This window comes from Scatophagus argus, chromosome 3 (genome assembly GCF_020382885.2).
Source record: "Scatophagus argus isolate fScaArg1 chromosome 3, fScaArg1.pri, whole genome shotgun sequence".
Lineage (NCBI taxonomy): Eukaryota > Metazoa > Chordata > Actinopteri > Scatophagidae > Scatophagus > Scatophagus argus.
Window position 1 is genome coordinate 11,251,912 of NC_058495.1, and position 16,542 is coordinate 11,268,453.

The following is a 16,542-nucleotide window of genomic DNA, read 5'->3' on the forward strand; positions in this document are numbered from 1 at the left end:
GTTGCTGGCTGTAACTATTTCGGACGCATACAAAATAGGAGCAAAGGAGGGCGGAACACATGAGGAAGCTCTTTTGTTCCTGTTAAGACAAAGCCTTCCATACAGATAATTTTTCGAAATTCTTCTGAGTATAATGCATTTTCAATACTACTCTGGCTGGTTAAAGCCACCTTTAACCTAAAACACAACAACTTGATTTTCAAGCTTCAACTGTGCAGATGTTGGGCTTTCAGGGGAATACAAGAAGCAGCAGGAGTCTCTGTGCACATGCAGTGTGAAATACAATCCTTCCTCCTACTGGCAGTTCTTCAGCTGAACATAACCAGCTGACGGGGATAGTGTCGACAGTCTGACCGAGTGTGCAGCATCCATGTTCCTCTACATGCTAGTCTTCCTGGCTTATCACAGCAGCAGATGGATCCCGAGGAATCAGAGGTTAAAATTGTAAGTTTTCATAAGTCATTAAGTGTAATGTTACTGCTTTTAAAAAACACCTTGTATATTAATTCATGCTTTACTTGTGTTCCATTTATAGTCAAGTAGTGAATGCAGGGTTCACGGCAATTGTTCTGGTCCCTCAGCTCTACATCATGGGAAGGTAACTGGGACACAGGCGATGGCACTGAGCCATAGAGCTCATGGGTCATTTGTGCAAGAGTTAATGTGGTTTTTATAATGGCATCTGTTTTTTTCCAAAAGGCCCAAGTCCTCCAGATACTGCAGGCAGCCTCTTCTGAACAACCTGTCAGCCTCCATCGCCTTGTCTTTCATAGCTGCAGGTGAATCCCATCACAAGATACAAAAACATTAACAGAATTTCACACTATCCAATAAACACAGCACGAATGGCCCAAAGGCTCTGACCACAAGAAATAAACAGGATTAATATAGACATAACTTCAAGTCTTTTAATAGGTTTTTCAGTGATATTCACACTGATAGAGCCAGTTCCTCAGAGCTTGTGGGCCTCCTATCATGTGTTTGGGCTGTTGACATGTGGACAAGGACTATGCACCGCCATCCTGACTCTGACCGCAGCAGCATGTGTAAGAGGAAGACTGTAATGTTATCATTAAGTTGTGTAGAAAAACTTGCAGCCTCTGAATCATTTCCACATGTATCTTCACAGGTTAAAACCACCCCTGAGCTGTATTACATGTCCCTTGTTTTTACGGTCGCTTCTGTTTTCAGTACAGGTGAGTTAATTCCTTGCACACACTCTATGGGACTATTCATACACTCTATTTTCCTTTCAAAAGGAATAACACCTGCTTGTGTCTGTCCAGGTTTTTTCATGGTGAGAGGAGGACTCTGGTTGACCAACAGGCTGCCTGTGATGATCCCGAGCAGAAACAATGAGTGATAAGGCGGCCCAGCTGTCCCACGTTGACATCCAATACTCCACATATTAAGATTTCATGTGGTTTTCATGCCACCAGCAGCTTGTAACTTAAAACTATGGGAACAAAGAAGAGGGAAAGTGACTTAATCCTCTTCACATTTTAAAGCTCACTTCAGAAAAATACCACAACGAGCAGGTGTTGAGGCTGTTTTTCTTTTCTTTGTGTTTTTTTTTTTTTTTTTGACAGAGAGTTTACATTTGTTTCATTCGCAAACAAATATGTATATATGTGGGTTGTAATATTAGAAAATTGCAGACATCATTCCAAAACATAAATGATGGCAATCATCATTAATGCTCTTAGAAAACAGTAACTTAGAAAAAAACAGCTTTGGTGACAAAAAGTACTGCAAACAAACAACTTGAAAATCCAGCCTGTAAAATGCAGCTTTTCCCTTTTCAATTTCCACAATTTTCCCTCTCCTAGAATAAATGATTCTCTTCACATATGTATTCACTACAAATCATTTTGTAACTCTGACACTCAAACACTGAAAACACCTCAAATTATGGGAAATATTTTAATACTCCTAAGGCCTGTGTTACACTTTGTTTTACCATTGTGACTGAAGTCCTCACCTTCCAGAAGGGAAAAGTTAAGTCTGTACATCACAGACGCTTTTCTGTATCTTTTAAACTCGTTCTTTACAGACTCATACTGTTGTTTGCATCGTGAGCCCGGGACGCAGGACAATGTCTCCTCTTTTCAGCTCAAACAAGAATGCTTATAAAGACAGATCACACACACACACACACACCGAGTAGCACTCCAGTTTAACTTAAAAAAGGCACACAAGTGAACCTAAAAGGGAAAAAAGCTGCTCTTGTTTGAACTCTATAAAAATCGCCTGAAGAACAGATGAAGAGACTGGAATGTGAGGTTGTATCAGGAATGTGCCTTTTATTAGTGAAGCACCGTATGTTTTGAAATGCCTGAAGCATTTCAACAACAAAAGTCCATATTTCTATCACTAACACACATATTATTTAAGGGGCCAATCACATCTAAGTTTTTTGAACTAATGAAAGTGGGACACAGCCACTCTACAATAGAAAACAAACATTTAGTCGAGAGGTGCAGATTACACAGTAAACTGCATATCTGATAATTCACAAATTCACCTGAGATCACACGAACAGGTTAGGTTGTGAGTACATAAATCTTTGTGTTTGCTGGGCTTTTGTAAACTGCAGACATGTATGCGTCATATATTTTCACTCATCTCATACATAATAAGGCTCAGATACAGTATAAAAAGTCTGCAATTGCATTTCACACAGTCTGAACACACTTTGAAAAATTTTTAAACGAGGTCTAAACCTTCTATAAAAGGAATGTGCCAGCTGTTCTTAACCCATTAACAACAAACTGCTACTTACTTAACATTCCTGCCAACAAATTTCCAGAGCTTTTGATTCATCCCTCACTTTTAAATTTAGCTGCAACCAAGTGAGTTGGACAGCAGCTCTTTTAATGTAAGAGACTAGCAATTCACAATTCCCAGTGCCTGCTGTGTTCTCCCACATGCACCCGAATCCTCACCTGCCAACTCTATTTGTTATTTGGATTCTTGTACATACTGTTATAAATTCTAGCTGGTTGGACGGTAGAAAATCAGTCAGGAAAAATGCAGCAGTAATGTTCAGTAAATACGATTTGCAGTCAATGAGCTAAAACATGAAAAATAAGTGGTCCTTTATTGCTGGCCCATACACTCTTTTCCACCAACCAGCTGTCAAATGAAAGCAGCTCCAAAAACAATGATTGAAAGTCAGTAATGGAATTCCTATCCTAGAAGTGCATCATAGTCTATATACCAAACAAGTCTGCCATCAGCAGGCTTCACTCCGGTGACTGGCCATTTTTCTGGGTTGTCCTTCACTCGGCTCAGCTGGGTGATCATCTCATGCTTGCTTTTTCCCATCACTAACAGAGCAACTGTGTGGGCTCGGTTAATAGCACTGAAAGTGAGGCTCATACGCTGGTGAGGCTTGACGGGGCTCTCAGTAAGGGCCACCAGACTCTCTCCATGTTCATCCACTTTACTACCAGGGAACAGGGAGGCTGTGTGGCTGTCATAGCCGACTCCCAGCAGCATAAAGTGGAAGCTGGAGCCATTAACCAAACTGCTGACCTCTTTCTCATACAGCAGTGCCCCTTTGTCCTCCTCCACACATAGACGCTGGTTGATGTGCACCGGCATGGGGTGGATGTTGTAATAGGGTATCCTGACATATTGCAGTAGATGGTCATGCAGGCTGTGGAAGTTTGACTCGAGTTCTGTCAGAGGCACGCAGCGCTCATCCACCATCCACACGTGGGTGTTCTTCCAGGGGAAGGAGAAGTGGTGCTCGACCAACCTGTGGAACAGAGCGAGGGGAGTAGACCCACCAGAGAGTGCAAGATGGAAAGCGCCGCCCTTACGCACTGCTGCCTCTGCTGTTTCTTGCATGTCTACAGCTAGCCTCTCCACCAGTTCTTCAGCCCAGGCAGACACCATGTCATCACCACGAAATTTGCCTTGCAACACTTGAAAACCGTTTGCCGATGTGCCACCTGTTTGATCATTGCTGATAATCACCACCTCACTATAGAAGCTAATTTCTCTCCCTTTCACACGGACGTCCAGCAGGTCTCCGTTCTCTGCACCCCCGGGGTAAATGCGAGGAAAAGCATCGGCGAGGCCACTGAGTAGTGGCGTCCAAAAACCCCAGGAAGCCAGTAGGTTTTCAGTACTGATGAAACTATTCTTGCGTCCAGCAAAAATGTGAGAAATAAGTTCTGAATAAGCTTCCCTCTGCTCTGTTGGAGTTTGCACAAAGTAGTCTGAAATAGGCAAACCTAACACACTGATATCTGTATGCTCTGTCACTTCCTTCCACTCACCATCCATTAAACCTGGCTTGAATAAGTTCTTGCTTACGAGAATTGCTGGATATTTAAGGTTGCCATGCCCAAAGTGGAAAACTATCTGTTTGGGTTTGCAGTGAACACTGTTGTGGTTCTGAAGACAAAAGATGTCGTTTTTAAAAAGTATTCGCGCATATCCCACCCGCTCATCTAACATCTTTCCTGAGGTCAACAGAATTGGTACACCTTCATACTGGGCCTCATCAATGTGTGCCAAAACAGCTGAAACACACAAACAGGATCACTTAATAGCAGAACTAGATTTGTTGTATAGTTTTATTTATTTTATTTTATTTTTTTTTTAAATCAACAGTAAAAAGTAAATAAAATCCTAATATTTAAAAAGAAAAGTTGTCAGTACTCACCTGCAAATGTTGGTGTGAGAGTTACGTGATTTGTCTTATTCAGTTCCTGCTGGACCTCAGTTTTGTATGTTTGGTACTGTCCGACCACGGCTTGTTTCTGTCCTACAGGCAGCAGAGAGCTGAAGATCTGCAGCTTGTTTTGCAGGACTTCCTTACTGCTGCTCAGGTTCCTGGGAAGCCTCATGGTCAGCAGGGTCATGACCTCAGTCAAGTGGTTCTGTAGCACATCTCTGATCACCCCATATTGGTCATAGAAAGGAATACGACCTTAGGAACAAATCAACAAGGGAGGACATGAACATGATTCTATTTTAGGAATTCTTCTATTCTTCATATATGAAGAGTCAATTACAACAATTCTGGGATTTTTAATCACCTTTAACATCTAAGGTCTCTTTCAATACAATCTCCACTCTTTCGATATGGTGCTTGTTCCATATGGGATCCAGAAACTTCTTGTTCTCTATTCTGAATGGAAGTATCTTTGCAACCACCTTTTCACAAAAACAGGAAAAAAAAAAATAATCACACAATCAAACATCTCTCTTACAGAGTAATAGGTGAAAGTCGCACAATGTGCAGGCTATTCTTACCTGCTTCCCCAGGTAATGGTCAATTCTGTACATTTCTTCATCTTTCAAGGAGCTCCCGAGCTGAGTTGCAAGTACCTGGGCGCTCCTGAGGTCATGTCCGAAAGGTTTCTCTAGCACCACCCTCAGCCACGCCCCGCTGGTCGGCCTACAACTGTTGTTAATCTTATCAGCGACATCTGCATATGCAAAGGCTGGTACTGAGAGGTAGAACAGCCTTCCTGCTTCTTTCATTCCTTCTTGTTGAAGCTCTTGCTCAATGAGCTTGGCCAGATCCTGGTAGTCCTCTAGGGTCTTCAGTTGTCGATACTGTGAGAGACGCAGGAATTGCTCTTTCAGCAGAGCACAGCGCTCCTGTGATACATCCTTTGAGCAGGAAACTGCCTTGAGGATCTCAAAGAGAACCGGAGTGGCCGTGTCAGCAGGTGACAGTCCTCCGCCGTAGAAAGAAAAGGTGTTCCCGCTTCTGACCTGGTTAACGTACAGCTCGAAGAAGCCCTGCCACAGGTACTTCTTTGCCAGGTCACCTGTGCCTCCCACTATCACCACAGAAACATGGCCTGGTCTCTGTGGCTCCTCTCTCTCCTTGCCACATCCTCCTTGGGCACACAGAGTGACCAGAAGCAGGAACACAGTCACAAACATGCTCTGGTCCTAACCGTCTGAATGCCTGTATGAACACAGCAATGAGAGACATTACATGTAGATAATGATCCGGCACCACTCACGTCAATGCTAAATGTATAACTGCCACTCAGCACAAAAAATAAGGTCAAAACCTTTGTAGGGTTGCAACTAATGATTATTTTTCACTCTTGATTGATCTGCAGTTTATCTTTGTGACTGTTCTGTCTATAAAATGTCAAAGAAATGAAAAATGCCTGTTATAGTTTCCTAGAGCCCAGCGTGACGTATTCAAATTATATGGTCAAACGTTGTTTTATCTGGCCAACCGTTTAAAACCCAAAGATGTTAAGTTTATGATCACATCGAAAAGCAGAAAAGAACTAACAAACGTTTGTCTCGTGGGACTGAAAAATGAGTGAAACAATCCATAATCAAAATAGCTGCTGATGAATATTCTGTTGATCGACTAACTGAAAATTCAGCTAATTCGTTCAGTTCTAAATGTTTGTGACAAAAAGCAAATTAAACACAATGGTTCATGAAATGTCGCCCCAAAACAAAATGAAATGAAATTAAAAAATATCTACACACCTGTGAATTCCACATAGTACAAAAGTTACAACCAGGAAATTAAGCTCACTTCATTAATTTCTAACGATGTACACATTCAAGAGATACTGCTGAATAACTTTAGCTCATATGTTTAAGATTAAATATATACAAGTCAATACAGACAAATAATGTATTATAATAATGTACTATGCATGCATGCAGAGCAATAATGTAACCTTCAATAACACAAACCTCCAAAGACAGAACAGACAAACAATTAATTACTCAGCAATGTCTCTTTCTCCAGCTGTTCTTAAGTCCCTTGAAAGCCAGTAATGTGGTGCTCTGACACTGTCATGAGCGTAATGATCAGTGGTGAAGCAGGGGTGTAGACTTTGCACTTTGCTTAGGGGCTCTGAGCTTCCTGTACAACAGTTCTGCTGTTCATACAGTGCCGGGAAAGTCTGACCAGCTGATTTGGCAAGGACCTAAAATCATTTATAGGAAATTTAAAGGCAAAGGCAAAGGAAATAAAAAATAAACAAAAATCAATAAGCTGTAGGAGTAATTAAAGCTACCCTGCAAGTGTAAAGCAATTACTTGTCCAGAAAATTTTTTTATAACCCTGTCTGGTCATAAATATGGATGTGCACAAAATGCCTTCATGCTAGCTGTGGTGAGCTCTACAAACAAAACAAACAAAATAGCACACCAACAATCATTTCAAATCATCACTGTCTTGACACTACATCTTCATTACTGTTTCCATAGGTATTCTGTTATGTGGAAAAGAAACAATTAATGTGAACAGTCTATGTTTGCATCAGGGGACCTGCAGCTGTATTTTGCAGCTTTGTAGCATTATGAGGCGAAAGTCACAGCCGAAGCCTAGATGTCATAAACCTGATAAATGGCTGATAACATATTTAGTTCCCGTCTCTCTAAGGAGGCTGATAATAGTATGTGTTGGCACAACACCCACAGTATGAAGCTCATTCTGTGACTGAGTGCAACATCTGGAATCCCTATGTTTCGCAGTCATGTTTACACAGTGACAACGCAAAGAGCAAAGGTCATCTCATGGCTGCTGTCCGCTTCAACAACAGCTGACTTTTAGATCTGATCTAGATTAGTAGATTAATTAAGGTCAAAATACTTTTTATATTAAAAATCAGAGATTAATGACATGACAGCTTGGAAATTAGCAAGCACAGTTACCCAACTATTTTTTTTATTATTATTATTTCATTTTGTTATACTATTTATACTGCTTGTACTTTTTCCATCTTTTTTCTATTCACCTTTGTGCTAATATTTCTTCTGCTAACTTCAAAACAGCAATCAAAAAAGGCATATTATCTTATAAGACAATATCTTCATTCAGGTTTTGACATTAACGTGCAGCTCATTCCCAGAATTTTTTTCCAGTTGTGCATGTGATTCCTCCTCAGTCACAAGCTGCTTTAATTTTTAATCAGCACGGAAAATCCTCTCATTCACATCAATATTCACGCTCAGATCTGCCATATAGAATGAGCAAAAAAGAGAGAGAGAGAGAGAGAAGAAAGCATCTTCTCTTTTCCTGAACACTGACTAGTTATCACACATGATACCTGAATTCCCCCACTGGGATGAATAAAGTGTCTATCTATAGCTACGTATGACTCTAAATTGACCTTCACAAACTTTGACATGCATGAAAAAACTTCCCGGCACTGACTTTTATTCTGCTGAAATTAGAGAGTTTCCCTGAGGAAAATCTAAGTATCCAGCAGTGATTCAAAGCACCAAGTAAAATTATGTTAACAAGACTACATTGATCAAAGAGGACCTGAGGCATGAGGTGGTATCTTTTTTGGTGTGAAAACTGGTAATAGATGTAGATATGTTCTGTATCTATATCGATATTACGCTGGACAAAAAACACTGCAGAGGGAAAGGGTACAATCAGCTTTCATTCAAGCATTAATTGACTCTGCAGTAGGCAGCTTATCAGCTACCGTAAACATGGCACCAGGGTGGACGCATTAATAGTTTTCCATCCATCTCTTTTTAGTCAGTATTGAATTTGAAAGAGAGAATGAAGTAAAAAAAATTGCTGTGTTCTGCAGTTCCCTGTTTCCTGCACGTCCTAGACAGTTTATGTACACTCAAAAAACAAAAAGCTCCTCAGATTTATGATACACACAAGCCAAAATCTTAAAAGTACTGGCAGGTCATTGGACAACTGTGTCCTGGTACTGTCTTCTGCTGCCATATAAAAAAAATCCTCTGGTGTTATTTCACAAGGTGTGACTCCTTTCAACAAACAAAGGTGGCAACTATTTTTTGGGAACTTAGGGTTGTCTTATCTGCCTCATATACTCTCTTTATGCAAAACAAACAAAAAAACAAAACAAAAAAAGACTAAAAGCAACCACACATTGTTAAATAGGATTAAGGTTTTGAAATATATTGTAAAAGTTGTTTTTTTCAAAGTAACATATGATTTTGTTATGCTTGACTGTTCCAGTCTGAAATATTGATTATTTTTACAGAATGAACTCTTTCAGTTTTGCCACAAAACAGTTTTTATGTACCTGAAACCTTTTACTGTTTTCAAAGAACCATTTGTGTGTAAGGGGACACAACAGCTTACATGACATGAAGTTGTGCAGTTCAGCCCCTGACCCTAACAGTGTCTGTGAACGCCACTGCAAAAGCTTTGAAAGGGTCCCTGAACACATCCTGCTGAAAGCCACAAGCGTTAAGCGAAATTCTGTCAACCCCCCATACAGAATATGTTTTCCTGTCACTGTGTTCGGCTCGACTCTCGTCAGCCAGGAAACAAAACATACATAAACGTGGGTAATTGTTTCTCCGTCGCAGGCTTTATAACACGCAAGTTTAATAACACGACATCAAACTACAAGAACGAAACTTGTAGTAGTAGAACCCAAACTCAATTACAAACCGCTTTACCCGACTTTATCTCAAACACAGGACTTCAGGAACCGTGCAAACCTCCAGTTTATACCTTAGCACCAACTCTTTATTATCTACTACTAATTCCCTCGTAGTTGTTTACTAATGTTGCAAAAACACACAACACACAAACAAATGAAAGGCAGAGAAACAGTTTAACCCACGATTCCACCTGCCATCTGTCAAAATTCACTTCCGCTGACGTTAATAGATAGCACTCCACAGCATTTTCGTTAAATGTTGGGCTATAAAATCCCCGAAACAATTCACATGACCCAAGTACAAATATACACGTGTAAAGGCAGCACACCAGACTGCGTAAATAAGTGGGGGGGATACGAACCTGCCCCGCGGTGGTGGCATGAACGATTCACTACACCGTCAAGAGAGGCTTCCTGCTCGGGTCACGTGACACGGTGTGCGCGTGTGTGTGTGTGTGAGATTATCTGAGACTTACTGCTCTTATCGCCTGCATTAGAAAAACATTATTTAAAAATCAGCATAGCAGGCCTAAAAGGTGTATTTCAACAGCAGAAAATCTAAAGCAAGTTTCAGCCCTGTTCAGGGGAGGGAATTTTACAAACCTGAAATATGTAATTGTATTTTTTGAATATACGTACATATAGGGTATATAATAAATGACTGCACAAGGTGAAATGTGTGAGTAAAGAAACTTATTTGGGCTTCTGAGCCGTGAACGTCGTGGAGAGCAAGAGACTATACCATATGAGACAGAAGGTCAGAAACATTGCAGCTTTACACTGTTGGACGAACTTTGTTGAGTTATTTCAGGCCCTCACTGAATTCAGTTCATGAACTGCGCATGTGCACAGACCATGTGTTATCAAGTAACCTTCCAACCTGTTGTGCCAAACTGTTATTTAAACTGGACATAGCATTGATTTGAAGGTGCATTGTGCAGCTGATTGCTGAGTCTTCTTCTCAGGTCACCAAAGCTCGACCTGCCAACTTTTCGGGATATGGGCTGAAGGAGAGGATGGGGCCCTCGGCGTGCATGGGTCTCCTCGCCTTTTCATCCATCTTCCTCTGGAAAGATTTAAAGTCTATACAGGCAGTGTCAGTAATTTAAAAAGCATTGTCACAAAATTCTCAGCACAATTCTGAATAAAAGAAACCGTTCTTATAATGATAAAAGCCAAATGTAATTTTAACATCACGGGTGATAGTATTAGATTACTAAACATATCTGCATTTGTTTGCGACTGCTCAAGAATAATACATAAACAGAGCAGGTGACCTTTAGCATATTTAAATGAATTTCATCATGTTCATGAGTAATTTACCATCTTGTATAGAACTTTTACAGGCTGTATACAGGTTGTTGCCTGTCACTTGGGGGCAGCTGCAGACTGCAGTGTAATGTCCAAACAAGAGGGCCCTCTGTTGGACTGTGAGTGTTATAGCAGCTTTCCTCTTCACTTGAATACTTCCCACAGTTTGAGGCAAATCGTACTGTCATCAGTCAAATGACACCAACTCTGATTGCTCCGTCCCCAAGTGAAAAACTAAACGCTGACCTCTACAATGTCAACAAGTGGCCACAGTCTTCTGACTGCCTACAATTTTAAAAGCAGAATACAAAAAGCAGAATAACACCATTGACTTTAAGTGGATACACACCAGCTCCTGTTTTTGCTCTGCATTGTTCAGCTGTCTCATGTCATCACCCTCTGAATCCAGGCCCACCTCAAACAAAGCAGGTGCCCCATTTGGCCAAATAATGATCTGATTGTTGCTGACCACACTGCTAGTCTCCCATTGGTCCTCCCTTTTCCTCTTCAGAACATTTGTGGTCATTACAGCACAGACACATAATGTAACGTAACAGCTAAAAATAGACAACTTAACCTTCCAGAAATGTACATAATTGAAATAGTAAAAGTAAAAAATTGCAAGTTACTCTTATTTTTCCATCCCATCTGGAAGGTTTTGTATTGTTGGGGTGGTCACATTTTCAATAGAAATATGAGTATTCAGCGGCACACCTTGTTTTACAATGATGTCACTTTTGATCGTATCTCACAATCTTCAGTAGCTGCTGTTTCCAAAGTCAAGATTCAAGAATGAAATTTCATTCTCAGATTTTAAGCCAGAGTGAATGGAAGTCCTTTGACACGAACATTTGACAGCTGGGCAAATTCCATCTGCTGAGGAAGTTTGTGTGATACACCTGAAAGCCTAAAAACAGCTACTAAACGAACCTGCGGGAGAGATTGTTTTGTCAACCTCAATTTCCAAAGTTAAGAATGAACTTTTCATCCCAAAAACGTGTTACAGTGTAAACCGAAATTATGGGCTACACACACACACACACACACACACACAGTACTACCTTATAAACAGCTGTATTGCCTGTCCTCACACTGTAGAGCCCTCCCAAGTTGACCAGCCACTGTGAACTGTAAACAGTAAACAGGATGGAGCATCCTGGGTGTGTGTCTCACAGACTGTGTTTGTGTGTGTGTGTGTGTGTGATGGGGAGGGGAGGGGTTGGCTGCTGCAGAGAGAATGAGCCCATGCCGAGCGTGCTAGCCCAGCTGTCACTGCTTTAACTTCAGACTTGAGAGACCACAGGACACAAGCTGGAGGGCCACTGTGTGTGCTTAAGTGTGTGTGTGTGTGTTGTCACCCCCCCCACCCCCCCAGGCATTCTCCACAGCCCCTGGCTTCCTTCCTCCCCTTTGTTAAGGCTGTGAGGCAGACTTCGTCAAGCTGAGCACACAAACGAATGCATATGAATGTGTGCTGTCATCTTTATTAGGCCCCTTTGCCAACACCCATTACATTTAACACGGGTCTTTAGTGAAGGGGATTTCACTTTCAGTCCTCGTTCCCTCACTTGCCAGACGAGGAGGATTATAGCAACCTCAGTCTGGGATAAATTTGAATACACAACCTGTTATACACTAGCAAGAACATAATACTGGGCGATATCAAAAGGCTAATTTTTAAACGACTCTATGTTCCTTCTTGTGATTTTATTGTTGGTTATGGTTGGTTATTTGATATGTGACTTCACAAGCAATTAGTGGTGGTTCTATATTTCAAAGATCCTGTCAACTATCTTTCCTCAGATTCTGGCTGAAATATCTGTCTGTACCTGCAGCGTTCCTTTTTTCCTACAGCCGCTCTTTGATGCATGAGGTTGGTACCGAGGCAGGCAGTGATGACTGATCAGAGGAAAGCCACAAATGCGCTTATCCCTTGTACTATATGAGTAATGCTGTGTGTTTTTAACCGCATGCTCTCATATTTCTTTTCATCATAATATGTGGACTTGTCAGAGCGCGTTCTGCCGTTTTGTTTCTCATCGCTTTACGCTGCACACAGTATAGCCCACACAGACAACAGACACTCACTGGATTCCAGCTATGGGAGGTAGGGTTTTTAGAGGCGGCATGTGGAGCTTTTAAAACAAGATGACTGGGGACAGGGAGCGAGAAACAATGTGCAGGCTTTTCAGTCCAGACAAGAGAGCACAGAATGAAGAAGCTTCCACAATAGCCCTGCCTGTCGTAAGGGACATAAAAGGATGGTTGTTGGTTTTATGGTTTTAAATTCAGGGCAACCTTTTGCTGATAGATATTTTTATTCAGTTTTTGTGAAGTACTTTGTGTGCCTGCATTGAACTTGGTGTCCAGAGATTAGTGACTTCGCATCCTTCTTTCTGTTGTAGTTTATTTGTCTAGGGCTTATCAGTACGTGGTATCATGTTATGTCTATACAACTACAGTAGTGAACTGAACAGTGCTGTGATTGTTGAGCTGAGATATTGCATGTTTTTGTCGTCACATCTGATTCTTTTCCCCATGTGCTGGAGAGAACAGCTTTTGCCTTGTGTGATTGTTATGTTATCACATAAGTTAAAGGATTAAACACTCCTTTCTGGATTGAGAAATCCTGCATCATAGTCCAATTTAAAAAAGAAAAAAAAACCTTTAAAACCCATAGGATTATCTCAAAAAATGCAATGTCGACCACAGCCTCGTCTCAGGCCTCTGAATCAGAACCCACATGTCTGACTTCAGAAATTCAAATCGAGTCACCAAGACTGCTTTTCTGAATGCTTTTTTGAGGTTCTTGCTTTTGGAAATACTTGGTAACCACTGAAAAGTGATGTTTTCTGCAGAAAACTCTTTACTGTTTCATTATTTCATTATCTATAAAAATAAATGTTAAAAGCTAATTCTGACTTTTTTTCACAGTAAAAGAGCAAAATGAAGAATTACCAAGCACCAAGAATAAAAATAAAATACACACACACACACACACACACCCACACACACAATGTGAGTACAGAGAGGAATAATGTAACACTTACAGGGTTATTCTGCATACTGAGTACTTTTATTCTTGACACTCTACATACGTTTTGCTGCAAATAATTCTGTACTTTCACAGAAATGAAGTTCTGAAAGGACCTGTGATGGAGCGTTTGGTATTTCTTTCTTGTGTGGTATTTCAATGAAGTAAACAGTACTTCTTCCACCGCTGATGATTAAACCGTAGTTATCAATATGTAAAGAAAGGCACAAATACATCATCTCTTAACAACGGATTTGGGGACCCTCAGTGAGATGGTGGAATGATGGAAAACAGTAGGTGCATTTTATGTTGGCAGTACTCAAAAAAACTCCCCGGTGTTTTCTGTAGCATTCCACTTCTGTGTTTGCTGATACCACAAGAAGTGTAAGGAAAGAGGGGGTGTGAAGGGAGCAGGGTCTGAATGACATGGCGTTGCTGCTTCGGCCGCTGTTCACTGACCCACAAAATGCAAACCCAGCCCCCAGTGCGAAGTACTTTTGTGTTGTCATCGCCCTCAGTAGCCCAGGAATGAGAGTGTGGGGTTTGGGGGAGGTTTGGGCCATCAGAAGGCTCAGCGCTGTGAGGCCACAGTCTGCTCTCAGGCAGCATGCATGCTCTGTTAGGTGAATAAAAAATAAAAGCCTGCATTGTAATGAAATCATTTGCATACTTGTTTGTTACAAAGGGTGTTAACCTTTGACACCCCCGAGAACTGGTTGACAACAGAAACCACTTGTCAGAGTCTCAGCATTAACACACTTGAAAATAACACCTTACCGTACCACGGTGTGCTTCAAAATCAATAAACAGAAGAGAGAAAGGGACTGCTTGAGTGCTTAAGATGGAAGTTATCTTCAAGTAGCAGTTCACACTCAAAACAACAGATCATTTGAAAGTGAGGGGTATCTGGACCTTAAATCATGGCATCACATTTTTATGGGATTGAAAAGAAGATCACAGTTTTTTCCTCAGAGGAGATCTGAAATGTGGTTACTGAAAAGACAAGTAGTAGATGAAAAAATAATTCAAACCAACTTTTTTCTGTTTGATGATTGTGAAAAAATATATCTAACCTCTGTCAGCATTTAGAGAAACAGTTCAGCCTCAGATTCATCAGTTAATACCTTAAAAACACAAATGAAATCTCAGTATAAGAATATAAAATGGTAGTGCATGATATAGAAGGTGTCAGATTTCTTCTTCTCTTCCTGAGAGCAAAGATGTCCTGTTAGACTCATACTTATCATGTTAAAGTACAATTTGTGTTTGTAAGCAATTGAAGTGGCTGTCACTTGAAGGTCAGAAAGCCATAATTCAACCCACACTTAACTTGTTAATCTATTATTTCACTATCATCTTTCACTCTGTCTCTTGTATGATTAATGTCCGTGCATGGTAATGCTGCACAAGACAATGTCCACCTCCTGTCCTCCTCTTCAGTTGGTTTTTTTGGGGGTCTTTGTGAGGATGGCTGACTGTGTTTGGCTCTCAGATCGAGGGGCTCTTCATTCCAAGTACACGGTGCTTCACAGAGAAGACTTGACTCTGAAATTCCTCCAGATAAGAGTTGCTAGGTGATGCTATTGTCAGATCTTCTTTGTGGTCACATATTCATACCCAAATTGTAAGGTTCTTTATGAGGACCGCCTCATTAGTAGTCATATATTCATACCAAACCACCCCCCCCACTTGACCCCTCCTTTACCAGTCGTGGGAAAGACAAGTCCTGGGCGAGATGTGGAGGATTCAGGCAATTACTTGGAGGACGGTCAAAAAAGATTGTCCAACTTAAACACTTTCATTTTGAGAGGCTACCAAAGTCCAAACATATTTGTACTGTATTACTGACGTTCATTGTTTGAAACATTTGCAGTCAAAAGCATTTCCAGCACAGATAGAACACCCAAGAATATTTCTAAATGTATATTTAATTAAACACCAAGTGCAAATGTGCCCAAACGGGACTAGAATGAAATGTTAACATACACTGTATTGAATAACTTATCACTCCATCTTTGATCAACATGTCAAAGCTACAAAACAAAGCAACTCAAGGAAAGACGCAAATGCATCTGGAAACATTTCATTTTAGAATTTTGTTCATACTAATTCAAAATACTGAAGGCTCAACATTTAATAATGCATTTCGGTTCAGTTTAATGTAATTGAAATTCTTCTTGTCACCAAGTCAGTGAGAACATACATATAAACACAAAAGTACATGTAAAACAAAAGCACAAGTAAAAATGTTAATATATTCATTCTCCTCAAACTTATACTCCAATACATTTCAGAGGTAAATACTGCTTGTTTTATTCTACTGTATAGGATAGTTGTAGCAATTATTTAGAAAAAGATTTTTAGTAGAAAACAGATGATCAGCCACTAAAATATGGTGATTTACTACTAATACTGCAATAAAAATCAATACACAGTCTATACAACACTCAAAAAGAGGTATTTCTGCACAACGGCTACTTCAATTTTCAATACTTAAATATATTTTTTAGTTACGTGCTTTCAACTATCTGAGTAAAATTGTGAAGGACATTTAAAACAGAACATTTTTATACACCGCTACTACCTATAGTAGAACAATAGTTGTAACTGATAAATATATATAACATGCAACAATAAGTCACAACATACAATGTCTCTCTAAAAATCTGTTGTAAAAAAGACTAAATGAATACAAATAGTGCAAAGGAGTAAATACTGAATGGCTAATGTGACAGATTACTTTATATTCATGAAGTAGGTGGTTATGAACAGTGTATGCATGTATATCTATGTGTGTGCAGGATT

The 16,542-nt window shown here is 40.3% G+C and overlaps 2 protein-coding genes across 4 annotated transcripts; one reads left to right on the forward strand and one right to left on the reverse strand.

Annotated features, from left to right (window-relative positions):
• Positions 1-67: 67 nt before the first annotated feature.
• On the forward strand, positions 68-1,575 carry LOC124056233. Its single transcript, XM_046383460.1, has 6 exons — positions 68-444; positions 536-598; positions 700-779; positions 916-1,046; positions 1,130-1,196; positions 1,287-1,575. The coding sequence occupies exons 1-6, from the start codon at positions 371-373 to the stop codon at positions 1,361-1,363; spliced, it is 492 nt and encodes a 163-aa protein (XP_046239416.1). The 5' UTR covers positions 68-370; the 3' UTR covers positions 1,364-1,575.
• A 703-nt stretch (positions 1,576-2,278) lies between these two features.
• Positions 2,279-9,845, reverse strand: h6pd (hexose-6-phosphate dehydrogenase (glucose 1-dehydrogenase)). 3 transcript variants are annotated; one of them, XM_046383454.1, is made up of 5 exons: positions 9,755-9,845; positions 5,272-5,938; positions 5,055-5,172; positions 4,679-4,945; positions 2,279-4,535 (listed from the first exon to the last, which is right to left on the reverse strand). In XM_046383454.1, the coding sequence occupies exons 2-5, from the start codon at positions 5,911-5,913 to the stop codon at positions 3,190-3,192; spliced, it is 2,373 nt and encodes a 790-aa protein (XP_046239410.1). In that variant the 5' UTR covers positions 5,914-5,938; positions 9,755-9,845; the 3' UTR covers positions 2,279-3,189. The 3 variants fall into 3 exon arrangements, with proteins under 3 accessions (XP_046239410.1, XP_046239408.1, XP_046239407.1); XM_046383452.1 differs by lacking the exon at positions 9,755-9,845 and adding an exon at positions 6,733-6,954; XM_046383451.1 differs by lacking the exon at positions 9,755-9,845 and adding an exon at positions 6,700-6,954.
• Positions 9,846-16,542: the final 6,697 nt, after the last annotated feature.

Coding starts and splice junctions, on each gene's coding strand:
- h6pd (XM_046383454.1), bottom strand. CDS start 5,913: ATGTTTGTGACTGTGTTCCTGCTTCTGGTCACTCTGTGTGCCCAAGGA. Junction 5,173..5,271: donor ACCATTACCTGGGGAAGCAG/GTAAGAATAGCC, acceptor TTTTGTGAAAAG/GTGGTTGCAAAGATACTTCC. Junction 4,946..5,054: donor AGAGACCTTAGATGTTAAAG/GTGATTAAAAAT, acceptor TTTGTTCCTAAG/GTCGTATTCCTTTCTATGAC.
- LOC124056233 (XM_046383460.1), top strand. CDS start 371: ATGTTCCTCTACATGCTAGTCTTCCTGGCTTATCACAGCAGCAGATGG. Junction 445..535: donor AGGAATCAGAGGTTAAAATT/GTAAGTTTTCAT, acceptor TTCCATTTATAG/TCAAGTAGTGAATGCAGGGT. Junction 1,047..1,129: donor CTCTGACCGCAGCAGCATGT/GTAAGAGGAAGA, acceptor GTATCTTCACAG/GTTAAAACCACCCCTGAGCT.